The 22365-nt window shown below is 40.9% G+C and overlaps 1 protein-coding gene across 5 annotated transcripts in view; it reads left to right on the top strand.

Annotated features, from left to right (window-relative positions):
• The window catches only part of Atp9b (ATPase phospholipid transporting 9B (putative)), a 230947-nt gene that overhangs the window by 120416 nt on the left and 88166 nt on the right, over positions 1-22365 (top strand). For all 5 annotated transcript variants that reach the window (XM_036204413.1, XM_036204417.1, XM_036204414.1 and 2 more), the window contains exon 12: positions 20179-20339. In XM_036204413.1, coding sequence (XP_036060306.1) covers positions 20179-20339 — 161 coding nt within the window. The remainder of the gene's footprint in view (positions 1-20178; positions 20340-22365) is intronic.

Here is a 22365-nt window from a genome sequence, read left to right as displayed (position 1 = left end):
GGGCAGGCCATAGGGCAACTGTTCCTGCTGAGCCACTGAGGAAATAGCCTTTCCACGGGTCCAGGAGCCTGCAGCTCATTGTGCAGAGAACTCTTGACATATTTTCACAGTAGTGCATCCTATTCTCTCTTAAGAGGAAGTGCAGGTGTGATGAGGTCTGTTCAGATACTGATCATTGCTGTGATGACAAGCAGTAGCCTCTTTGCTGTATGCCATGAGTCCTCCTTCTGTCCATCCATCCCTCCTCTCCTCACTCACTGCCTCTCTAGGAGGCCTGCTTTGTCTGTCTAAGCTTGAGGGCTGTTTGACTACACACTTGTGTAGACCTGTGATTATTCCGTGCCTTCTACCACAGTTTCTTGGCTTGGATTATCCATTCATTCTGGCATTTCTGGCACTGTGCACAAGCTAGCTCCTCAGTAAATGCTGGTTGAAGATGAGTCAGTCCAGGACAACTATTTATTTACTTACCCTTGCCTTCCATAAGTTTTCCAGGGTCATGGAGGCAGGAGCTGTGCTGTGCACATTCTCGTATCCCATACTCCTCACACAGCTGAACAAAGAGTTAACTTAAGAAATAAAAGTACTCTTGCAGACATGGTGTGTGGTAGTTGTAGATATAGTGACCACATCTTATAAAACTAGAAATACCATGCAGGCTTGCAGAAGCAATCTGGAAGTAGAGACAATGGAATGGGGTATAAAGACAGTAAGCACTTGCTGCTGGGTACCAGGCTCTCTGCCTGTGTGCTCCTGTGTGAATTGTGGTTTGCTCTTATTTGGAGAATTATGTGATCTGTTACTTTATTGGATTGCTGCTCATTTTCTCCTTCCTTTGGCCTGTGGGAACCTTTTAAGCAGGTTTTGTGTCCTATTACTATGAGAGAACCATCCTGAATATGTTTTGTTCTTCCACTAAAGATGTATCTGGCTCATCTTGTATCTTCTTTGTTCTAGCTCTGTGGTCATCCTAAATTCCTTTCATCAAAGAATGGTTTTTAGAAGTTAAGTTCTGTTGCAGGGCGGTGGTGGCACATGCCTTTAATCCCAGCACTCGGGGAGGCAGAGCCAGGCAGATCTCTGTGAGTTCTAGGCCAGCCTGGTCTACAAAAGTGAGTTCCAAGAAAGGTGCAAAGCTACACAGGGAAACCCTGTCTCAAAAAACCAAAAAAAAGAAAAAAAAAAAAATTGAGGGCCGTTTAGCTACACACTTGTGTAGATCTGTGATTATTCCTTGCCTTCTACCACAGTTTCTTGCTATTGCTATTAAGGTGTGCTGTGTCAGGTTCTTGTAACAGACAGACGGAGGGGTCAGATATGTAGATGGATATATAGATGAGTTAATGGATGGTTAAGTGAGTGGATGGGTGTGTATACATGTATTTAATTATATTTCTTTATTTATGTATACTAATTCTAGTAGATTCAGACATAATTCCAGTCTAGCTCAGGTCTACAGGATTTGTTGGTAGTTTCCTTTCATGTATAGTGATTTTCTTCCCTCACACTGGGAAACTGTCTGCTAATATTTGTAATGTGCTTACATATGCAGCCCTTTACTGTAACTAGCCTAGATCTCTGTCCATTTAAGTTCACCTTGATTATTTTCTTTACTTTATTAACTATTGCATAATGATTTCATTGCATAAATTAATGAAACATATATTTAAAAGAGTCTAATGGTGAGTATATAATAGTATTTGTCTTTGGGAAAGGCTCTTAGGCCACATGATCATACATTCTCCTCCAGTGTTAAGCATGCCATGTTGCTTGGTGAATGAATAGTGATTTGTGCACAGATATGCAGACGGCTCCACTGGTAGGTGAGTTGAACACACCATAGGATAGCTTCCATCTTCCCATAGACAACTATGCATGGATTTCAGTACTCAAAGCCCTCAGTGTGGGTTTCCATCTCCCACCACTGCCACCACCAAGCTCCTGCCAAGTGTGTCACCTAACCTCTAACTCAGCAGGTGTGTCACTGCCCTTAGTGAGAAGCCAATCCAAACAGTGATTTGTCTTCTGCCTCTTTCCCTGTATTTTGTACATAATAAATAGAATAAACTAGTCTATTTGAGGTGTGACTTACTATGATGGCATCGAATGTACACGTTCTTTTAGACTAATGTTCTAACTTAAGTGACCTTAGTGTTAATGGACAGACTTAAGGGTCTAGACCTAGAACTAAAACTTAGCATTTAAGCCACATAACCAGATTTCTGTTGACTTTGCCATTGGTGCTGACGTGAAGTATATTTTTTGCATTGTGGTAATGTTGATGGCTCACATTAACTGTGTCACATAGTCACGTAGCTGCTAAAGTGCATTTCGGGCACTTTTTCTTAACCCCCAAATAAAGACTTAAAAAAGTAGAAATGAAAGACAAGCACCAACATAGCATAGCTCCAGAGAGTTCATTAACCTGTGGAAATGAGCAAGTTGTATAGGACACAATTTAGAGAGAGATTTGTTTTGTTTTGGTTGAATATTTAGTCATTCAAGCAACAATTTTCTTAACTTAAAGTCAATAATTTGTTTTGTTATTACAATTACAAAAATTGTTTCATAGCCTTAAGATATAGACATGGTCTGAATCACACAATGTAGAGAATAGAGTCTTCATAATGGATCAATTTAATACGTTTTTAATTCCAAACAATATAAAGAAAAATGACTACTCTGAATTTAATCTCGGCCTCTGATGATGCATTTTCCTCTTGTTTGGATGAAGGCAGATCATGGGGTGCTCCACCTCTTCCTAGCAGGCTGAGCACACAGCCCAGGCAGGGAAATCGCCACCAGGGAATGTGTGCATGCCCACAAAGATTCCAACTTGTGGTTTGACTTAAGGTCAAAGAGCCAAAGTTTATATTGCTCTCCAAGGCTGCATAATAGGGTGCAAAGGCATATTATACTTCAGGGCCTAAACACAAGATGCTTTGCTGTGGAGTGTGGCTACCAGGTGTTTCGATGGGTCTACACTTGATTGTACTTTGATCTTGAAATGGGGAGGTCTTTTGCCTCTCTCCTTTGTAGTATATAAAAAGCCCATTAGAAATAAACTTGAGGCTGCTGAGTATTGACCCACCACCCTCCTGAAGCTATCCTGTGTCTCTTTTTTTTTCTTCATATACTTCTATATTTCCTATCTAGCATTTCTCAATTCCTTACTCCCCTCTTCAAGGACCCTTTGATAGGTAGGGGATAGGTCAGGGCTAGACCTCAACACTGGACCCCAGCAGGAATGGTGCTGAAGGAGGCTAGATTCTCCTTCTTGCACTCTTTTGTTTTTCAAGACAGGGTTTCTCTGTGTAGTTTTGGTTCCTGTCCTGGATCTCGCTCTGTAGACCAGGCTGGCCTCGAACTCACAGAGATCAGCCTGGCTCTGCCTTCCGAGTACTGGGATTAAAGGCGTGTGCCACCAACTCCCAGCTGCTTGCACTCTTTATTGGTAGTCAAAGCGCTTCTGATTCCTGGATGACAAATCATAATAATTCTAGAGGTGGTTTTTTACCATATTTACTTAAAAAGACACACACACACACACACACACACACACACACACACACACACACACACACAGTGATCCAGGCATGGTAGTTTACACCTTTAATCCCAGCATTCTGGAAGCTGAGGCAGGCAGATCTCTATGCATTTGAGGCCAACAGGGCTGCATAGTTTGACCCTATCTAAAATTCCAAACAATATGCTTCTTGGACATTATTTTCATCATCTGTTATTTGTGCTATTCGTATTATTTCATTTCTATGCTAGGTTGTAACTTCACATTCTATCTTTGTTTTGTTTGGTTTTGTTTGGTTTGTGATATTCCCCAAGTATTCCACCACTGTTCTTCTCCCCTCCTTTAGTTTCATTTTAAAGCTGAATGAAGAGTAGTTAGCTATCCCTTCCTAAAGGAATGTGAGGTGTTCAGAGAATATGAAAATGTCATTGGACATTTTCTTCACGCTCCGAAGTTATTTTTCAAAGCAAACTGGAATTCTCTTTGGCCTAACTGCTGCCACTCTTCAAGGTGGGAAGTTTGCTGGCCCTGGGTGTGTCTACTTCTCATCCTGGTGGGTCTGAGTTCTAGGTGAGCTCTGCTTGTTGAATATGGTCATGCTGGCACTGTTGTAACCAGGTGGTAGAAAGCTGCTCCTTTTCTGCATGCACTTCTCAATATCACTTGACTGTATTAAAATTGCAATGAGCTTTGTTTACTACTAAGTTGAATATAAACTGTCAGTGGTCTTTGTGCTGTCCTCTGTCTTCCTGCCTGAGGCCTGAGGCTCTTTTAGGCTGATGAGTTACCATGACTACTGACTCCACCAGAGGAAGTACAGAGCCATCCCTGCAGTTCAGTAAGAGTCCCCCAGCCTCTGGTGACTTTTATTCAGCCCTCACGACATGTAAATGAGATTATAGTGTGAGGCATTCTGTATTGCCTCTCATGTCAGAAATGCTTAGAATCATAGTTCGAAGCTGCAAGGGAACCTGGGATTTAAATCATTAGTATAAAGAAACCACAGGGTTTGGTACTCGGCTTTTGAGCTTTTAAATAGATTTAAAAAAAAAAAAATCTGGATTTTTTTTTTTAATGCTGAGGTGTATGTACTTGTATGTGTGTGTATATACATGTGTTTTGAGGCAGAGTCTCATGTGACCCACACTGATTTCCACTTGCTTCCTAATATTGTAAGCACAGAGAAGTTTGATTTTGAGGGACTGGATACTGTCGAGAACCAAGTGATAATTCTTAAGGGAATTTGCAGCAGAGTTTAGGGATTAAGTGGTAGGAGATGGAAGCAGAAATGTCCCCATGTGGCCTGCTGTAAGAGGGGGAGCTAGTGGGAGAGGCAGGTCCCGAGAATGAGTGTAGGCTCCTTTCCTCTTGCCGGGCTCCCGGGGCTGAGGTGTGGAAACTATATAGTAGCAATGTTTGCCTGAGTGTCTTTGTGCTGGGCATCTGTGTGGGAGTGCCCCAATTCTTGCAGCCAACCTTAGCTGACTGCCTAAGTCCAGGGAAGACTCCACAGGCTATTAAGAATCATGCAAGCAAGAGTGCCTTATGCTTCTGCACCCAGGAGGGAGCAGACTGGAGAGGAAAGCCCACAGCATTGATGGCACTGTGGCTGTGAGGAAATGATGAAGCTGTGCCGCATGCCTGTGGTACCAAGAGTGGTGTCCCATGTCTTGGTATGCGCATCAAAGATGGCTTTCCCCTTATTAAATACCACAGTATCCCCTCACTGCCTCGGGAAACTTAGATGTAGGGTAAAGAAGCAGTCACAAAGGCCTGAATTTGAGTTAATTAAATTGCTCATTTTAATGAGTTTGCTTAGAATTTGGGGAAGTACCTACCTATGTTATCCCTCTCATTCTCCCTTACACTTACTTAATTCCAAGACTCTCTCCGTTCCACTCAGTGATAAACCATTTCCTTATGCTCTGCTCTCTTGTTTAGTACTTCTACTTCTTGGACAGCAGTGGGTCACATGACCTACAGATCTCCCCGTCTAGGCATGGCAGCATGCTTTGTAGAGCTCACTGTGATGGAAAGTGTTCCCGCCATTCAGCCAGGGCCCTTTACTTTCTCTCTTCTTTCAAGATTCTTTCTATGGAAAGTAGTTAAGGCTTGCAGGGCTGTGGATGGACCCCAGGGCCTCATGCATGCTATGAATGTGCTCATCACTGAGGTAAACCCTCAATTCAGAACACAGAAATTAAGTGTGTGTGTTTGGGGATGGTGAGGACACTAGGAAGATAGCTCCATTGGTAAAGTTCTATCTCCACAAGCCATATGGAAAACTGCATGTGCTGTGATGTGTTGTGATCTCAGCATTGGGGAGACAGAGAATGGCAAGCTATCTGGGAGCCCTCAGGCTCAGCCTAGTAGGTAAACCCCAGGACCCCAATTCAGAAAGCCAGATAGAAGACTGCTCTGGAGGAAAGACAATGAGGTTGGCCTCTGGCCTCCAAAGGCAGTATATATACAACACCAAAGGATCTGTATTTTTTAATATTTTGTCTGTTTTCCCTGAATGCATGTGCATCAGCTGTGTGCCTGATACCCACAGAGGCCACCATGTGGGTTCTGGGAACCAAACTCAGGTCCCCTGCAAGCACGGTCACTGCTCTTGACCACTGAGCCATCTCTCTAACCCCCAGAATCTATATTTTTAAACTCCATAAAATAAAATATTTGTACTTTATAAATTTATTAACATCTTATTAACAGAAATTTAGGTTCCTTCAACCTGTCTTCTCCCAATGCTTCTCTCCTGGTCTCTTAGTTTTAACTTACCCACCATCTTGAAGTTGTGGTGGCATCACTGAACTTCTTTCTTAGCTAAATATTTTTAGTCATCTAATTTGTACTGTCATCTCCACTGTTACATAGTCTGCAGCTTGGGCGGTGTGATAAATTGACAGTGTACAGTTTACTGTCGCCGGTGACAGTATAGAGCTATATATAAAGCATTCAGATTTTGTAAAAGTATCTGATATTATAACCCTATATATCATAAATTATTCTGTCAGCTTTATAATTTCTAGTTTCAGAACTACTCTTTACTTTGCAGTTGTTAGGACATTAAATCCAGGTTTGCCCTTATTTAGTATCCTCTAAGCTTCCATCACACATCACATGACCAGCACTCTTAATACTATAATGATTCATATAAGCCATGCTAGAAAACTTCTGAATGACACTTGAATTTTGCTAGCAAGAAAAGGCAATATATCTTGGTTTGATTTTTAATTTTTTGCTGACTTAACACAGATGTGCAAAAATACTTGAAATGAACTTAAAATAACCATCAGATATAAGGCTATAGAGAATCATTCTGTTATCTTTTCCCAAGGTGACTCCCATCCTTCTATCTAAAGTACTAATTATTTTGGCTTATTTTTAAGATTTTAAAAATGGAGTTAAATGTGCATTCTTTTGTTTTTGACTTCTTTTGTACAGTAGTATGTGTGTTGTATTGACATTATCGCAAGTCTATGACATGAACCCGTGTTATGAGTTTCCTGGTTTAGGGGTTGTCTAGACCATCTTTTGTCCATCTCCCTGTGAGTCTCCCTCGTCTTCTACAGTTGTGGGTTTCTCTGTTCATCTGAAGGCAAGCACTGTGTGGCTTTTCGGTCACCATTCTACTGCTGTGGGGTTTGTAACCTTCTTTGCATTGCGATGAGCCACAGCCACAATTCTAATATGATCAATGGGTCAGTCTCTTCCTTTTATGACTGACCAGGTCCTGAAGACACTCCCTTACTTAAATGGCCTGCTTAGTAAGCTCTCTGACCATCTAGCATTATTTTTATGTATAATGTGAACAGGGACCAGGCTTCTTAGAGACCCATACCACTGTGCAGTGCTTCTGTCCCTGCATAGTACAGATCCATCATGAGTCATCTCCATAACATGATGATGCATGTTGCCCAGGGCCTCCTCATATACTGGGCTGTTAATGTACTCTGTGCTAAAACATTTTGAGACTGTAAGCAGATAAGTTATAACTGCATTTCATCACCATAGAGCTTTGAAGAGAATTGATTTTATAATTTAGTCTTTAATCAATTAGCATCATATAACCCTTTCAATATTCTTTGTAATTTTCTAAAAGTTTCATCCTAATCTGATTTTTCTACTTGAAATTTTTTATGCTGCTTTAGTCATTATCTTAATTTTTTTAATTTTATGTTTGCTGTTATATGAAAATAAAATCCTGGGCTCAGCTGGTAGAGTGCTTGCCCAGCATGCACAAAGCCCAGGGTTTGACCTCCAGCGTGACATAAAATCAGGCATAGTAGTGTGCCCTGTCACCTGAGCCCTCGGAAGGTAGAAGGTCATTTTCAGCTGCACATGGAGTTTGAGGCCAGCCTGAGCTACATGTAGGTATATATGTATATGTCTAATTTCTCTTTGATGGCATATTTTACTTCCATATTGCTTTTCTGTAAGTTACAGACCTGACAGTGTTCAGATATTCACCACTCTCATTCTCTGATCATGTTCTAAACTAGGAGGGAGGTACCTGATCACAGTGATCTTATGCCTGCTCTTAGAATGCCCCTGTTATCTCCTGGGTAGAGAGGTCAGTTTCCCACTTTTGTAATTAGAATATGTTTGAATACTTGGTATCCTGTTAATGCACTGTTGGGACATTTGGGCCTGATTGGTCAGCTTCAGCAGGTAGGTACCAACCAGGAGAGAAGAAATTGAAGGAGGAGGAGAAAGAGTTGTTAGGAACTGTGCTCTTGGTTCAACCCTCTGCCCCACTTAGGAGTCAAGCAGGAATGATAAGGTGGGATGAAGTCAGGACGGCTAGATAACAGACTGTACAAAGGAGTATTCTAACCTGGAAAGGGCTGCTAGGTTATGAGTTTGTAGAGATCATAGAAGATAAAGAGATTATTAGTTTTATTGTTTGTTAAGCTATGCAAACCCCAAAATTAAGCTTATAGATTAGCTATTAGTTATCTATGTGAAGTTAATCTTGTCAGAGGAATTGGGTTATTCATTTGCTTTTTGTTTGACTTTAACAATTTTACTTTCATTTTTCTCCATGGAACATAAACAGATGAACACCTGTAGTGGCTTAGTCCACCATGCTCCCTGTAGGAAAGCCTTGGGCTTCCTACTTGCTGCCTCTCCTCTCTTGTGTTCCCAACTACTTAAAGTAGACCATGTTTTCCTTCTGGGCAGGAAGCCTCCACCAATGGCCTCTAAGATCTGAGAGTATTTCCTGGTCTTCCAAACCTTGAAGGCCAGTGTCTACTCTGGTCTGCCCTTCACCCTGAGCAGTGGCATCTGTTGTCCTTCCTACCTTTGCTCTCAGCTAAGGTGCTGAGGTCTCAGGTGACTCTCCTTAGAACTGGGCTGGCCTGCGGTTCAGCCATGAGCAGCAGCGTCTAGAATTAGAACCTGTTGACTCTAGTTTGCCAGAAGACAAATCACTAATCACTAGAATTCTAGCCCTTTTAGTTTAGGGCAACCTCTTTGTCATTATGTGGCATGCTTGTTTTTAACAGCTAATATGTGTAATTACATTTCAAAGAAGTGCGCTCCAAGTGCTTTAGCAGCATTTTGATATTGGTGCTGTGACCTAGCAGTTGTCTTCTGGTGGTTGAATAATTAATTTGTTTCTAAGAGCTTTTGAATTTGATGGTTGCCTAACACAAGGGCTTCCTTGTGGAAGAGTTGCTGGCTTCCAGTGACCCTTTGCTGCCATCTGGTACAGATTCAAAGTGCTTCTGTCATCTGCTGCTAATTGCTGTCACCTGCACATTGCAGTCCCTCATAACTGAGATTCTGGGAACAAGACACTTGCCTTTTGGAGGGAGGTTCCTTGTGCACTTGCAGATGCATCCCTAAAAGAGAAAAGGGGATCAAGCCAGCAGAAGCATTTTAGGTCAATTTATATTTTAATACCTAAGGTATGAGAAATGGTGAGCATTTTAGGAAAGTGATGAATTCCCTGCATCCTAGTGATTCTGTCTGTGCTATGATGTGTTTTAAATGGTTCTGGTGCTTAGTAGCCTCTTTAGGCCGGCAGGATAGTTTGTGCACATTTTCCAGAAGGCTTCTTTAATCCTCTTCCCTAAGCTGATAAGCTTTCGACAGGGCACTAGCCTATAGCGCCATATTATATTAATGTATTTTACGTGTAATTTAGAACACAAGAAGAATATCCCGATTTGAAGTCTAAACTGTCCCCTGTGGCACTGGCACAGCTGATAATCGTGAACGAGAAAGATGTGTATATCAAATAGTTTACAAAATGAAGCCAGCTGTGTTTCCCTACATACTGTGGCTTCCTGACATGCATCATTAAACCTTATTAGCTACTTCCTTTTACAAAGATTCTTGTAGTCTTGAACATTGCATATTAACATTTTCTGCCCCTCCAACTGGAAATTATTTGCTTTATTGTAGAGTGTCAACTTGCTCTAGTTTCTGATGCGTTCTAATTGGTACTTTAGAGTATAATCATCGTGAGATACCACGCCATGCATTTCTTTATTTGGAAATTAATACAGACCTTTTTCACTTTATCTGTCAATCTGAACAACTTTTCACACAATTCCCAACTCTTGAGATTGCTTACAAGCCATTAAGTATGAAATGGTTCATAAAATGTCTGTAAAGACATAAAGTAACACAAAAATTTTAGATGGTTTAAAATAATGTTACATTTGCCAAGATACTAGCAATAAAGCTTTAGACAGTTTTAATAATAAAAGGGTGATTAAGGAAGATGAAAAGTTTATTTAACCATATTACCCTTATCATTTAAATTTTTCAGCATATCTTCTGAATTCTATTTTCCTTTCAAAACAAAAAAAAAAAAATGCAAAACATGAGGTCCATGGATTTTGGAAGCTAAGGAACTGGTTTAGAGTTGGATGTTAGCTATGATAACTTCCCTCCATTCTTTCCCTCTTTGCTATTCTGTTACTGCCATTCTGCTGTGCTGTCTTAAAAATTAAAATGTTTACCTCTTATTAACTTCTAGTTAATAGCTACTTAAGCTGATGTGTGGGTGGGACAGAAAATGGCAGGACAGAGTTGTTCAAGATGATAGTAATTCTGAGGTGCTTCAAACATTGGCCAGCATTTTATATCTGCATGTATTTTTAGTGTTATTATAAATAAGTGATAGGTATCTAATTGCCAATAAACTTAATGAATTAACTGGAAGTGTACTCCTAGGTTCTATCCCAGTGACATTTCAGGAGAAACCTTTTGAGTCAAGGAGTGGCTCTTGATTTAAAAGCACCCTCGTTGTTTTTTGTAGTGATAGATATCCTGGAGAATGGAGAGGCGACCTTCTTCAGTGGTCCATACTTCCACACATGTAGTCAGTCACCCAAGAGACAGTAGGGAGAGTGAGACCCCACCTTTGGCACAGTGACAGCCGTTTGAGCTGTTTTCTGCGTCCCATGCCTTTCATTTCTTCTGAATTTCATGGCACAAACTGGTTTTAGCAGAGCTGTGTGCAGATTCTTAAGCTGTGAACTCAGGGAGCTACCACCCTCCCATTGCGCAGTCAGATGCTCATGAGTTCTGTTGTCCTCTTGATATTCCTCATATGCTATGGCTCCAAATTAGCAACCTTGGATGCCTCAGCAAGGTCCCACTAGAGAAAAGGGACATTCTATGGAAACCCAGAGTGCATACTCTGCAAGCTCTGACTATATATGTTTAGTGATTTCCTTAACACATCTTGAAGGATAGAGTTTAGAATTTTAATATTGTTATCAACCTATTTAAAAATAAAAGATTTTTTTTTTCCTGTTGAGTAATATATTTTATAGCCATGATCTTCAAATGAATATTTAGGGGTAACTTTGAAGAAAATTCTGACAGACTCTCCCTCCAAGGGTACTTAAAATAAGGTACTTGCTACAAAAAGAAATAGACATTGCACACAGGCCTTCCAAAATGAAAATGTGTCCAATAGTATCTTTTCTTCAGACTGAATTGTTAGGAATGGCGGAACAAAATGAAAAGCCATGAGTTAGTTCTCCGTGTCTTAAAGAAGGTGTGCTTTGACTGCTGAGCCTAGACCTGCCATTGCCTGGGTGTATTCTCATTCCAATGAGAACATTGCTGCCCAAGGGTCAGCATGCTCTTTCCAGATAGTAAAGATTAGGCTAGTATTCTACTTCTTAAACAAATTCAAAAGGTAAATAACATCTATTAACATGCATGCAAAACTGCCAAAATAAATTGCATGTGGCCTGCTGCATGGGTGCAGTTAAGACTTAGTAGTTCATACAGAATGAATCTACCACATTCTCTCTCTCTCTCTCTCTCTCTCTCTCTCTCTCTCTCTCTCTCTCTCTCTCTCACACACACACACACACACACACACACACACACACACACACACACCACACCACACCACACCACACCACACCACACCACACCACACCACACCAAAGGGGGCAGGGCTGCTTAACAGTGAAGAGGGTTTTCCCAGAGCAGGTATCCTGGAACTAAGCCAAGCAAGCTAAAGAAGGCACTGATTTCCAGGGTTGACCTGATGTGGCCGTGAAACCCTAACTAACTGAACTGGGCAGTATCTAAAGAGAGAGTGACACAGGATAGAGTATCCCATCTCAGGATAAACCTGGGTGTAGCATGTTATATATAACACATTTTTAAGTTAAAAAGGAAGTAGTAATAACACATAATGCTGTTCATCACAACTGTTCATTCCGTCTGTCTTTTAAAAGGGGACTACACTTTGTCCTTTGATTCCTAGGATCTGGAGGGGATCTGTAGCTCTGCCATTGAACCCCTAGCACTGGGAGGCGGCTTTTGCTAGTTTTGTTTTGCCGCTTTGCACGTGTCCCTCAAGGACGGCCAAAGCATGGATTCCAGAGTAATACGTGGTTTTCACTAAGTTAGGCAAATTTGCAACTATAGAATCTATTCATAATAAAGAATGGCTCTAGAAAACTCAAGATTATTAAGTCTTCATGTGTCGTTAATAACAGTGAATGCCAATTAATGGGGTGGGGGATCTGCTTCTAATTTAGGCTCTATGACAAGAATGTTATCTATGTAAGATGTAAAAGTTAGATGTATTTTACAAGTTTCATTTAGTTAAACTAAATTGCTAACTAATACTTGACCTCAGATACTAGTTACTAAATGGTACTGAATCCTGAGGTGTGGTATCAGTGGATAGCATAAGCTGTTTGAAGTGAGTATTTTTAATTGGTGGATGATTTGGTAAAACCATTTAAAAATGAAAGCTTTCTATATTGTTAACACAAAAAGAATCATTATATATATATATTCAGGATGTTCACCTATTCTCCAGACTCTAGTTGCACTTGGCTTATACCCTATATAGCATTGTGTGTGTGTGTGTGTGTGTGTGTGTGTGTGTGTGTGTGTGTGTGTGTGTGTCAGGGCGAGGGTTTCAGATCTTTAATAGGATTTCTTCCTTATAATGGTAGATTATCATTCAGAGACCTCTCCCGCCCATATAATCCAGAGTGCTAAAGCCTATCAATTCTGTCCTGAATTCTGCATGATAAGAAGATATTTAGGTCAACTCTGCTGTCAAAAATAAGTAAATCCATGTGGCTAATGTAGGATGTGCTGATGTGGCGGGGAAGCCATGCTGGGAAAGGAGAGCGATTCCAGGAAGACTCTGTGCCAACCTGGCGCGCCCTCTGCTGGCAGAGCCTTGCCATGCCACAGACTCGCTTTTGCTTCTCCCTTCTCTTCAGACATGGGCCGGATGGGGTCATGTCGTGGCAGCGTGAATATCCATGGTGCTGCATAGATTCCAGATGGAGAACCTGGGCGAGAACAAGCTTAGGATTCAGTCTCCTGGTTACTGACCTGAAAAGGTACTGCAGCTATGGTCAAATATGATCCGAAGTAAGGTACTTTAGAAAACTGTGGGCTTATCTATTACCCAAGGCTAGATTTCAGTATCCTTTGTGTATATAAAGTAAAAATGAAACTTCCAGATAGATCTTTTATACATTTCCCTTATATATTTTTGTTTTAAACACTATTTTGGTGTTTCACAATTGGAAATTTTGAAATAATTATTTTTTTTAAATAAAAATTTTTAGCATATCAACATGTTAAAACCATTGTATTGTCTTAACATTTGCTGACTTTTAGCATTTTTATTATGTATCAATGAAGATTTTAATGTAAATAAGTCTGCTAGCCAGCAATCAGCAGGACGAGGCTATCCCCCTTGAACATACAGAATCAGCACCAGCTTTTCAGAAGCAGACCCATGACTTGTCACATGCATGGCAGTTGGACTTGATGCCTGCGTGGACACATGCGCTAGGCTGTTATTCTGCTTTTTGGTATTGCTGGAAGTTAAGAAGAATGTCTTGATGAGGGAGTATGTCAGGAAAGGCCAGAGCCAGGGTATAAAGTCCAGCATTTTGAGAAGACGGGTACCACAGTGCTCATCAAGCCTGCAGGGAGTGTACCTGCAGGGACCAGCAGTCACTCCTTCACTGGGATGGAGCCTTGTTAGTGTGCATTGTCCTACACATCAGGTGAAATGGGCTTTTGTTATTCAGCATGGGACCCACTTGAAAGCCTTTTGTCTTTTGGTTGTATTTCTCCTCGAGTGTTGAAAGAAGTCTTGCTCCTTTGCTTGGTTCCCAACTCACACTGGTATGTTTTTGTTTATATCTAAAACATAACGATGATCCTGTGTGTGTGTGTGTGTGTGTGTGTGTGTGTGTGTGTGTGCGTGCGCGCGCGCGCCAGTGAATGTACATGTGGAGACCAGAGTTGATGTCAAGTGTTGTTCCTCATCATTTCTCCACCTTTCTATTTTGAGGCAAGTTTTCTCACTCAGCCCAGAGCACATTGGTTCTTCTCTGTTGACCAACAATTCCCGAGATTCTTCTGCCTCTCCCTTCCCAGCAGCGAGGTTACAGAAGTGTACTTACTACACACCCAGTTTTTACATGGGTGCCGGAGATGGAGTTCAGGGCCTCACACTTGCTGTAAGCACTTTTACCAGTTTAGCAGTCTCCCCAAGCCACCCCCATTTTCTTTTTGAAATATAAATAACCAGTGAAAAAGCATTTTGTGTAACAAAGCCAAGATAAAACCTTACATTCTGAGTGAAGAATAGTCAGATTTTATTTGTAAATAAGAACGTGGGTTATGAATTATTGTTTCATAGTAGACCTGAATGTCTTACATAAATACAGAGTTTGATATTTTCAGTTAAGGTAAATACACTATAATATTAAGCATTGTTACACTGATACTTATTTAGAGAGCTTTTAAAGCACAGATTATTGAGCCAATAGACAATAATGGTCCAAAGAAGCCCGTCTTATTTCGCAGATCACTGGGGCGGCAACAGTAATAGTCAGCCTCATCATCAGCATGGCCTGCTGCCTGGCTGCGGACAGTTAAGACTTAGTAGCTCATATCCCAGAATGAGTGAGTAAACAAACTGGAGGTGGCAAAACGCTAACGCATTATATCAAGTTTTGAAGTTATAACTTCAAAAAACAAAACAAAAACCTTCCGATAATAGTATAAGCTCTATGATAGGAAGTTATTGATATGCAATTCAGGAATTGGCTGTGATGTCCAACTTTCATTTATTTAAATACAAATACTGATCTATAAAAATGACTCCTTTCTTTCTTCTTAATACTGGACTAAACATGATAGTACAGACTGCTTTCTTTCAAAGATATTGAACAGGAGTATTTCTTTATAGGAATCCAGTTAGGTCCATGACAGTTCTATACACTGTTCTTAATCTGAATGAAGAGATGATAGTTAGTCCCAAAAAAGCTAGTAAAAAGATATTAACAGTTAGAGTTTCCTCCCTAGACATCTTGTTCGTGGAGTCTCCAATGAGTTAGACATTTGATCAGGGGCTTATCTCTTTTTCAAATTGCACTTTATTCACAGGGAAAACATAGGGCAAATTAAAATATATAGTTTTCTTCAGGGGTATAAATTGGCTCCTTGAAATGTTGTGGTTTTGAAATACTTACATGTAAGGAATGAGTTCATGTGGATTTTAGTGGATTAGTAAGAGTGCTGTAATATTTTGATTCTTCTAATCTGAGGACAGTGTTACCAGTAGTTACTGGTGCTTCAGAGCTGTATTTCTTGTGGTGCTTTACAAAACCAGTGGGTAGGCCTGAGGTTTTATAACACATTGCTCTTGCTCTAGTTTGGGGTGCACATTGGTTTCTGAGGAACTTAGTCTGTGCTGGTACTATTAATTTGGAGATGGATGGGGATGATACTGTTCTAAGAGATAAGGTCCGAGTCTCATTCATCCATGTGTTCATTAAAAAAACCTGACTGATCTTTTCTTGATTAAGCAGGAGAACACCGTATTTACCCTTTATTGTTGGTATAAACCATTATTTTACTGAGAACCATTAGCTATTTAAAACTTGGTACATAAATTAAAGAGGAGCTAAATGGATTTGTGATCGTTGCCATTAGTAGCATTTTAGATTATACAGGCAATTATTGTGTTCATTATCCTAGAACAGCCCCTTTGCAGAGCCATTGTGGTTGTCTTCGGCATTATGCACAAATTTTCCCTTGGAGATTAAAATTTCCAGGAGCGTATTTAATTTTGTTATCACAGTTGTTTCAAATAAAACAAATATTATGACAAGCAGAAGAAAATTTGCTTTACTAATATAAGAATTTACAGTAAATGTTGGAAATTACTTCCTAGAGTACTTAATTTACCTTTTCTCATACAGTCATAATTACTTCAAGTGATTAATCATGTATCTTAAGGATAAAAAAGGTTTTACAATCATAACAGAAGGTCTGGCTTGTTCAGGTGTTTAAAACTTTCTTTAATAATGTGGGAAATACACATCAAAGCTGAAGGTGACACTTTATAGAATCTGTAATTTTGTAGTTAACTAGTTTTTCTTTGAAATACTTTTTGGGTCCATCTTAGCCCTTAGATGGAGAAACTTTTGTAAAAAGTGTTGCAGAGAAATTGAATATAAAAAGATTACTAATTTAAAATAGCTTTTTTTTTTAAAGCAAACTAGTATTGGAAATGTCTGTTCTTATTGCTGCCCTTTCTTAGAATTAACCCAAGTCAGGGTTGCCATCCAGTCCAGGAGGAGCAGGAAAGGCACCCTGAAGGAGCATGAGAGACAACTGTCCTGTTGTCTGAGAGAGGGTGGCGTCTGACCCTTCTGTGCCTGTCACTGTTACCTTCTTCTCCCTGGAAGTGAGTGGGAGAGTTGATAGCCACTGGTGGGCAGTCAACTACATTTGTCTTGGTCAATTAGAAAGGTATTAATGCCTTGAATTATCTACATATCCTGTGCATGGGCTGCTTTTAGTGTTTTCATCCTCAGTGTGGCGGCACTCTTTCAAAGGAAACTTTGTGTTCATTTCTCAGAGGGTGTTGGAGCTTTGGGTCTTTCACCGCTATGATGCAGGGGAGAGTGTGAGAGGTAGTGGTTATGCATTTCACAAGACAGTAATTCTTTATTTTATTACAAAAAAAGGCCAACTCTGGAAGGCCAGATTAAATCATTCCTTTCACTTTTTAATGGGATTTGGATGAATAGAGTAAAATATGCACTTTGCATTCATTGATAGCATCTTTAGGTTGAGGTAATTGAGTCTTTTTTCCCTGACTGAATGAATAATGACTTCATCTGATCCTCAGTGAGGCCTGAAACTTAGACCGCCTTTGTCACAGCAGAAAGATCTGGGCTTTGAAACATGCTCTACTTCCCTGGCTTAATTTTTCTTCATTTTAATCCCAAACCCCATTTTTCTCAATAATTCAAGCATAAACTACGTAGTAGTGAAGTAGCGGAAATGGCCTGGATTCGTCCTCCTCATGCTGCTTTTTAAATGGAGCTGATAAATCAGCCACTGAGCTCTGGATGGCCTCATTCTCAAGAGAGGGAAGTAGGACTCTTGAATACCGTTCCTTTGAACGTGCTCACTCTCTAGGGAAGTAGTCACCTCACTGTGCTGGTGCAAGACCTGAAGATGGGAGGGCTCCGAAGGGCTTGGGGATTCCCACATGACTTCCTGGGCTCCAAGGCAATGAATGCATCTGCTGCTGAGAACTGGAGCACATGGAAAGCTGAGAGTCTTCAGTCCACAGAGTTTCTGTTGGAAATGAGCTACAGTGTGCAGAGGAGTGTCTGTGCCAAGCCATGCCCTGTTTGTCCCTAAAGAAGTGAGGTGACACCTGTGTGAATCTGGCATGTAGTTTTTGTTTGAAATTTCCTTGATTAGGAGCCTTGCATGATTCATGGCAGGGCAGGGAGCCCAAGTGAATGCATGCTGCAGATGGGCTAGGCATGTAGAGAGGAGCCGTCTGCAGCCCTGGGGCACTGGTGTGCTGCAGGTGCCAGCTGTTCTCTTGGGTCCTGGGCAATGCTCCTTTTATTTCTTTAGTGTTTACTAGGGTAGTTCAGACATGAACCTGGTCAGAGAAGACATTTATCTTCCAAAAGACATATAGTACCTACGTTCATTTTGCTTTTCTTAGTAGACTCTTGCAGGTAAAAAGGAATTCTCATAATTAACTCATTTTCATAACCTTAGATTTTAGCACAAAGTGTAAGAGGCCTGTAATTACTTGCTTAATTAGTTTTTTTTTACAATTGCACTTAATGAACTTTCAAGAAACTTAATTTTTTTCTTTCCAACAATGGCTTCTCATGGTCTCATAAGAGTTGGTGGTAAATATTAATCAAAACTAGATTTAAACTAAATTATTAACTGTGGGAAAAGCTAATTTTCCTAGACACTATAAAATACACCATATTAGCTTAGCTAATTCTCAAACTTGTACATTTAAGAGCTAGAGTTTTATTTTATTTGCTTTTTTTTCTAATTAAGATTTTGGTAATCATATTATCTCTTTCCCCTCTTCCTTTTTCTCTATTTCTCTCCTTTCTTCTTCTCACAAACCCCTCTGTCTCCCCCCCCCCATTTTCTTTCCTTTTTTTCAAAAGCTATACCAGATTCAGGGGAAGTTGAGGCACACGGAGAGCTGCTTAGCCTGATAGCACTCTGTCTGCTGTTCACACCACCTGAGGCAGATATAGCCAGTTCAGTTCTACACACTGTTAGCAGGCCACGTTAGGCAGAGGCTGTGACCGTGCCCAGTATTATGTGTATCCCTGGTGACCTGGCTCCTCCAGCTCCCTTGACTTTATGGATAGTTTCATGTCATAGAAGAGTTTGGTGCTGGACCAGCTATAATGGTTTGTGCCTGCTTTTCAATATTTGGGAGGTTAGAGGTAAGAAGATCAATGTAAACCAGAGGCCAGCTTGGAGTGTGTAGGGAGTTCCAGGTCAACCAGGGCTACAGAGCAAGATCCTGTAAAAAATGGTAAATAAAAAAAAAAAAAAATTTTTTTAAAAAGTGGTTTTTTTCGAGGCTAGCCCCCAAATTCACACAGATTATCTGAAGAGTAACTGGCTCTAAAGGAGAATGTAGAAGAGTGAAAACAGCATGCCTATTGGACTTTGAGAGAAGCATTGTGTGATACTGCTGCACACAATGTCACCGTCTTTCCCTGAGTCCTGTCGGGAGGTGCTGATGGCTCCTCATTCCATACTAATGAAACTGGAGGCCCACTGGCCCAGCGTTATATACTCAGGACAGAGTCCAAGTCCAAGTGACAGGTTCCAGTGTCCTCAGCTTCTGTGTGCCTCCATTCCTCCCTCATACTGCTAACCAGAAGCTTAAGGAGCACACCTCCCCTGTACACACTCTACTGTACCTTCGTCTTCATGGGTGAAGTTGGGAGAAGCTATCCACAGAAATAGCAAGAGCTTGAAATGGGAGTTACACATTTCAGAAGAGCTGAGTTTGTGTTCTCTTTACTTTTAGGACAAGGGCTGTTTGGGTATCATTGCTCCCTGTTTCCAAAGTCAGGGAAAAATGGACTGCTTTCTTTGGTGTAATTTTCCTTACATTTATGTACCCAGCCAGTAATCAATCCACAGGGTGAAGTTCAGTGTCGTATGTCACACTGGAGGAATCAGAAGTGTAGGACTTGCATTAGTCAAGCAGGTTCTAAGCCTAAAATGACCTCCATGCTTGGCCTTTCTTGGTAAGTTCTTTTGGAGACTTGCAGAAAGGCAGGTACACATACTGTCCTGTACTCGGGGAACTCTGGAACTGAGTGGAAGGTGTGCAGGGATACTGGAAAGTGACAGCAGGGATGCTTGTCTGATCTGGCATGCCACAGAAGGTGGACTTTTCCGCTCACAGAGGAGTTTTGATGTAGGGCTGGGTGTGGAGAAGGCTACCCGTGCCCTGCTTTTGTAATTCTCCATCTTGTTGTCCTGGTGGGTATCATCCTATCACCCACACAGTGAAGCTAACTGTGCTGGTGAGTTGTCTATTCTGGTCTACTCTTTTACCCTGAGAATGCTCTACAGGTTACAGTATATTTCAAGAATTCTACCTACATCTTGAAGAGGCTTGTCAAAAGAAAATCAAATGGTTTTTTTATTGCCTTATTATAGAGACTATTAAAACCTTTCCTTTTATCAAGTCACCATTTTCATATATTCTGATCAGGATACTAGGGATGGGGCCAGCTTGAGTCGTGTATTAATGCTATGCTTTTTCTTTTTCTTTTTTCTTTTCTTTTTTTTTTTTTTTTCAGGTTGGATTGCTGGACCTTGAACTCAATCAGCTGACTAAGGCACTATTTCTGGCTTTAGTTGTTCTTTCTGTTGTTATGGTAACCTTACAGGGATTTGCAGGTCCATGGTACCGTAATCTTTTTCGGTTCCTCCTTCTCTTTTCCTACATCATTCCCATAAGGTAGGTTTAAAATTGGAAGATGACAAATGTCTCATTTCATAATGTATGATTTTGCTGAAATTGTTTTGTGTCACATGAAGGAAGTTATCCAGTCAAAGCTGTAGAGGTGGAAGGGGCCAGGAACCCAGGTGGATATAACAAGTTGCATGTAGAAGTGCAGTTTGGGACTTAACTGGCTTTGCTAGAGTACTTTAGAGAGAGCCTCTTTTCTTGCTTTTGGTAATACTGTCTTAATAGATGGAGACACCTCTTGCGCAAACATAAATATGAATCTAAGAAGAAAATTTTTACAAGTTGCTGGTTGCTATTTTATGTCCAGAGCTCTAGGGTTTACATACGTTGTTGACATTGAAAGATACCTACATTTAAAAGCCAGGCCTAGTGGTGTAAGCCTGTAATCCTTAGCTGTAGTCAGGATGCTAGGGCCTGGCTTCATAGCAAGATGCTGTCTCTCAGAAAACAAGCCAAAAGGTCCCCCGCTGTTTAAAGGAGGATTTGATAGATTGTTCAAGTTAGATAAAGTGCTGACTAAGGCACTCTTTGAAAGGAACTGTTTTTCAAAATGATAAGCAATATAACAAGATGATAAGTAAACAGTTAATATTCAATACCTACTTAAAGACTTATTTATAATATGAACAGTCACAAAAATGGTATCTTTAAAAATATACCCTTTGGGGTTGGGGATTTAGCTCAGTGGTAGAGCGCTTGCCTAGCAACCGCAAGGCCTTGGGTTCGATCCTTAGCTCAAAAAAAAAAAAAAATATATATATATATATATATATATATATATATATATATATATATATATATATATATATATACCCTTAGTGTGTTTGTATGTGTGTTTACTTGTATAACAGACTGAGAATTTTCATGTGAGTAAACCTTGTGAATCCTGAAGGAAGTCTGAATCTAGACTAACGTCCTGTGTAATGTCAGTTATGGTGACAGTGGTACAAGCAATAAGGCTCGTGTATGACACTGCCATTGCAACACTGGATCACTGCTCATCTTTGTGATACAATCTCAAAGCTAGCCAGCTCCATCACTTTTGGCCTTGGGAAGCACAAGCATGCACTCTCGTTGCTATAGAGCAAATCCTGTCTCCAAGCCTTGCCAGATACACAGGCCAGGCTTGCTTCCTCTCACCTCTCCAAGAATAACCTTAGACTGTTCACATGTTAAGCTCCTCACACCTAGCTGTGCTGTCTACCCAGGTACCCATATTTAGCCCCTTGTCATTCACATGTCACCTAAGTGCACCCCTTAAGTCTTAGAAAGGTCCCACCATGAAGTCACAGGTGTTTGCTGTCCTGTCAGTGACTGCAGTTCTGTGTGGGTCTGTACTGATGCCAGTCTTTTGTTGACACTCCTTTCCTCCACTAACTCTACAAGGGATATGGACTGGGTGAAAAACTGACTTTGTATCTAGTGCCAGAACCAGGTGACACAGTGTGCAGGAAGGGCTCCTGGACATAGCTGCTTTGGGAAGTTACATATGTACAAATCTTCGTAGATATCATGCATGCTCATATTGAATATTGTAAATTAACTCAAGGACAGATCCTAGGCCCCAAAGACCAACTAGGTAGTGCAAGTAACCAGAGTGTAAGCGTGATATTACATGTCTGTTTTCTGCAATAGTTATCACAGAGTTTACTCAGATATGCAGAGCCTTAGGCATTTCTTAGTTGGTACTCTTTCAACCTATGGATGAATGGCTTGCATTGACCCAATCCTCTGTCCCTACCACCTCCTCCTCCTCCTTCACCATCCACCTCCTCCTCCTCCTTCACCATCCACCTCCTCCTCCTCCTTCACCATCCACCTCCTCCTCCTCCTTCACCATCCACCTCCTCCTCCTCCTTCACCATCCACCTCCTCCTCCTCCTCCTTCACCATCCACCTCCTCCTCCTTCACCATCCACCTCCTCCTCCTCCTTCACCATCCACCTCCTCCTCCTCCTTCACCGTCCACCACAGACAGAAAGTGTTCTGACAGAGGAGGGAAGCCTAGGGTGGC

This window comes from Onychomys torridus, chromosome 13 (assembly GCF_903995425.1).
Source record: "Onychomys torridus chromosome 13, mOncTor1.1, whole genome shotgun sequence".
Lineage (NCBI taxonomy): Eukaryota > Metazoa > Chordata > Mammalia > Rodentia > Cricetidae > Onychomys > Onychomys torridus.
The sequence above is the reverse complement of the archived record's forward strand: the minus strand, read 5'-3'. Positions and strand labels throughout refer to the sequence as shown.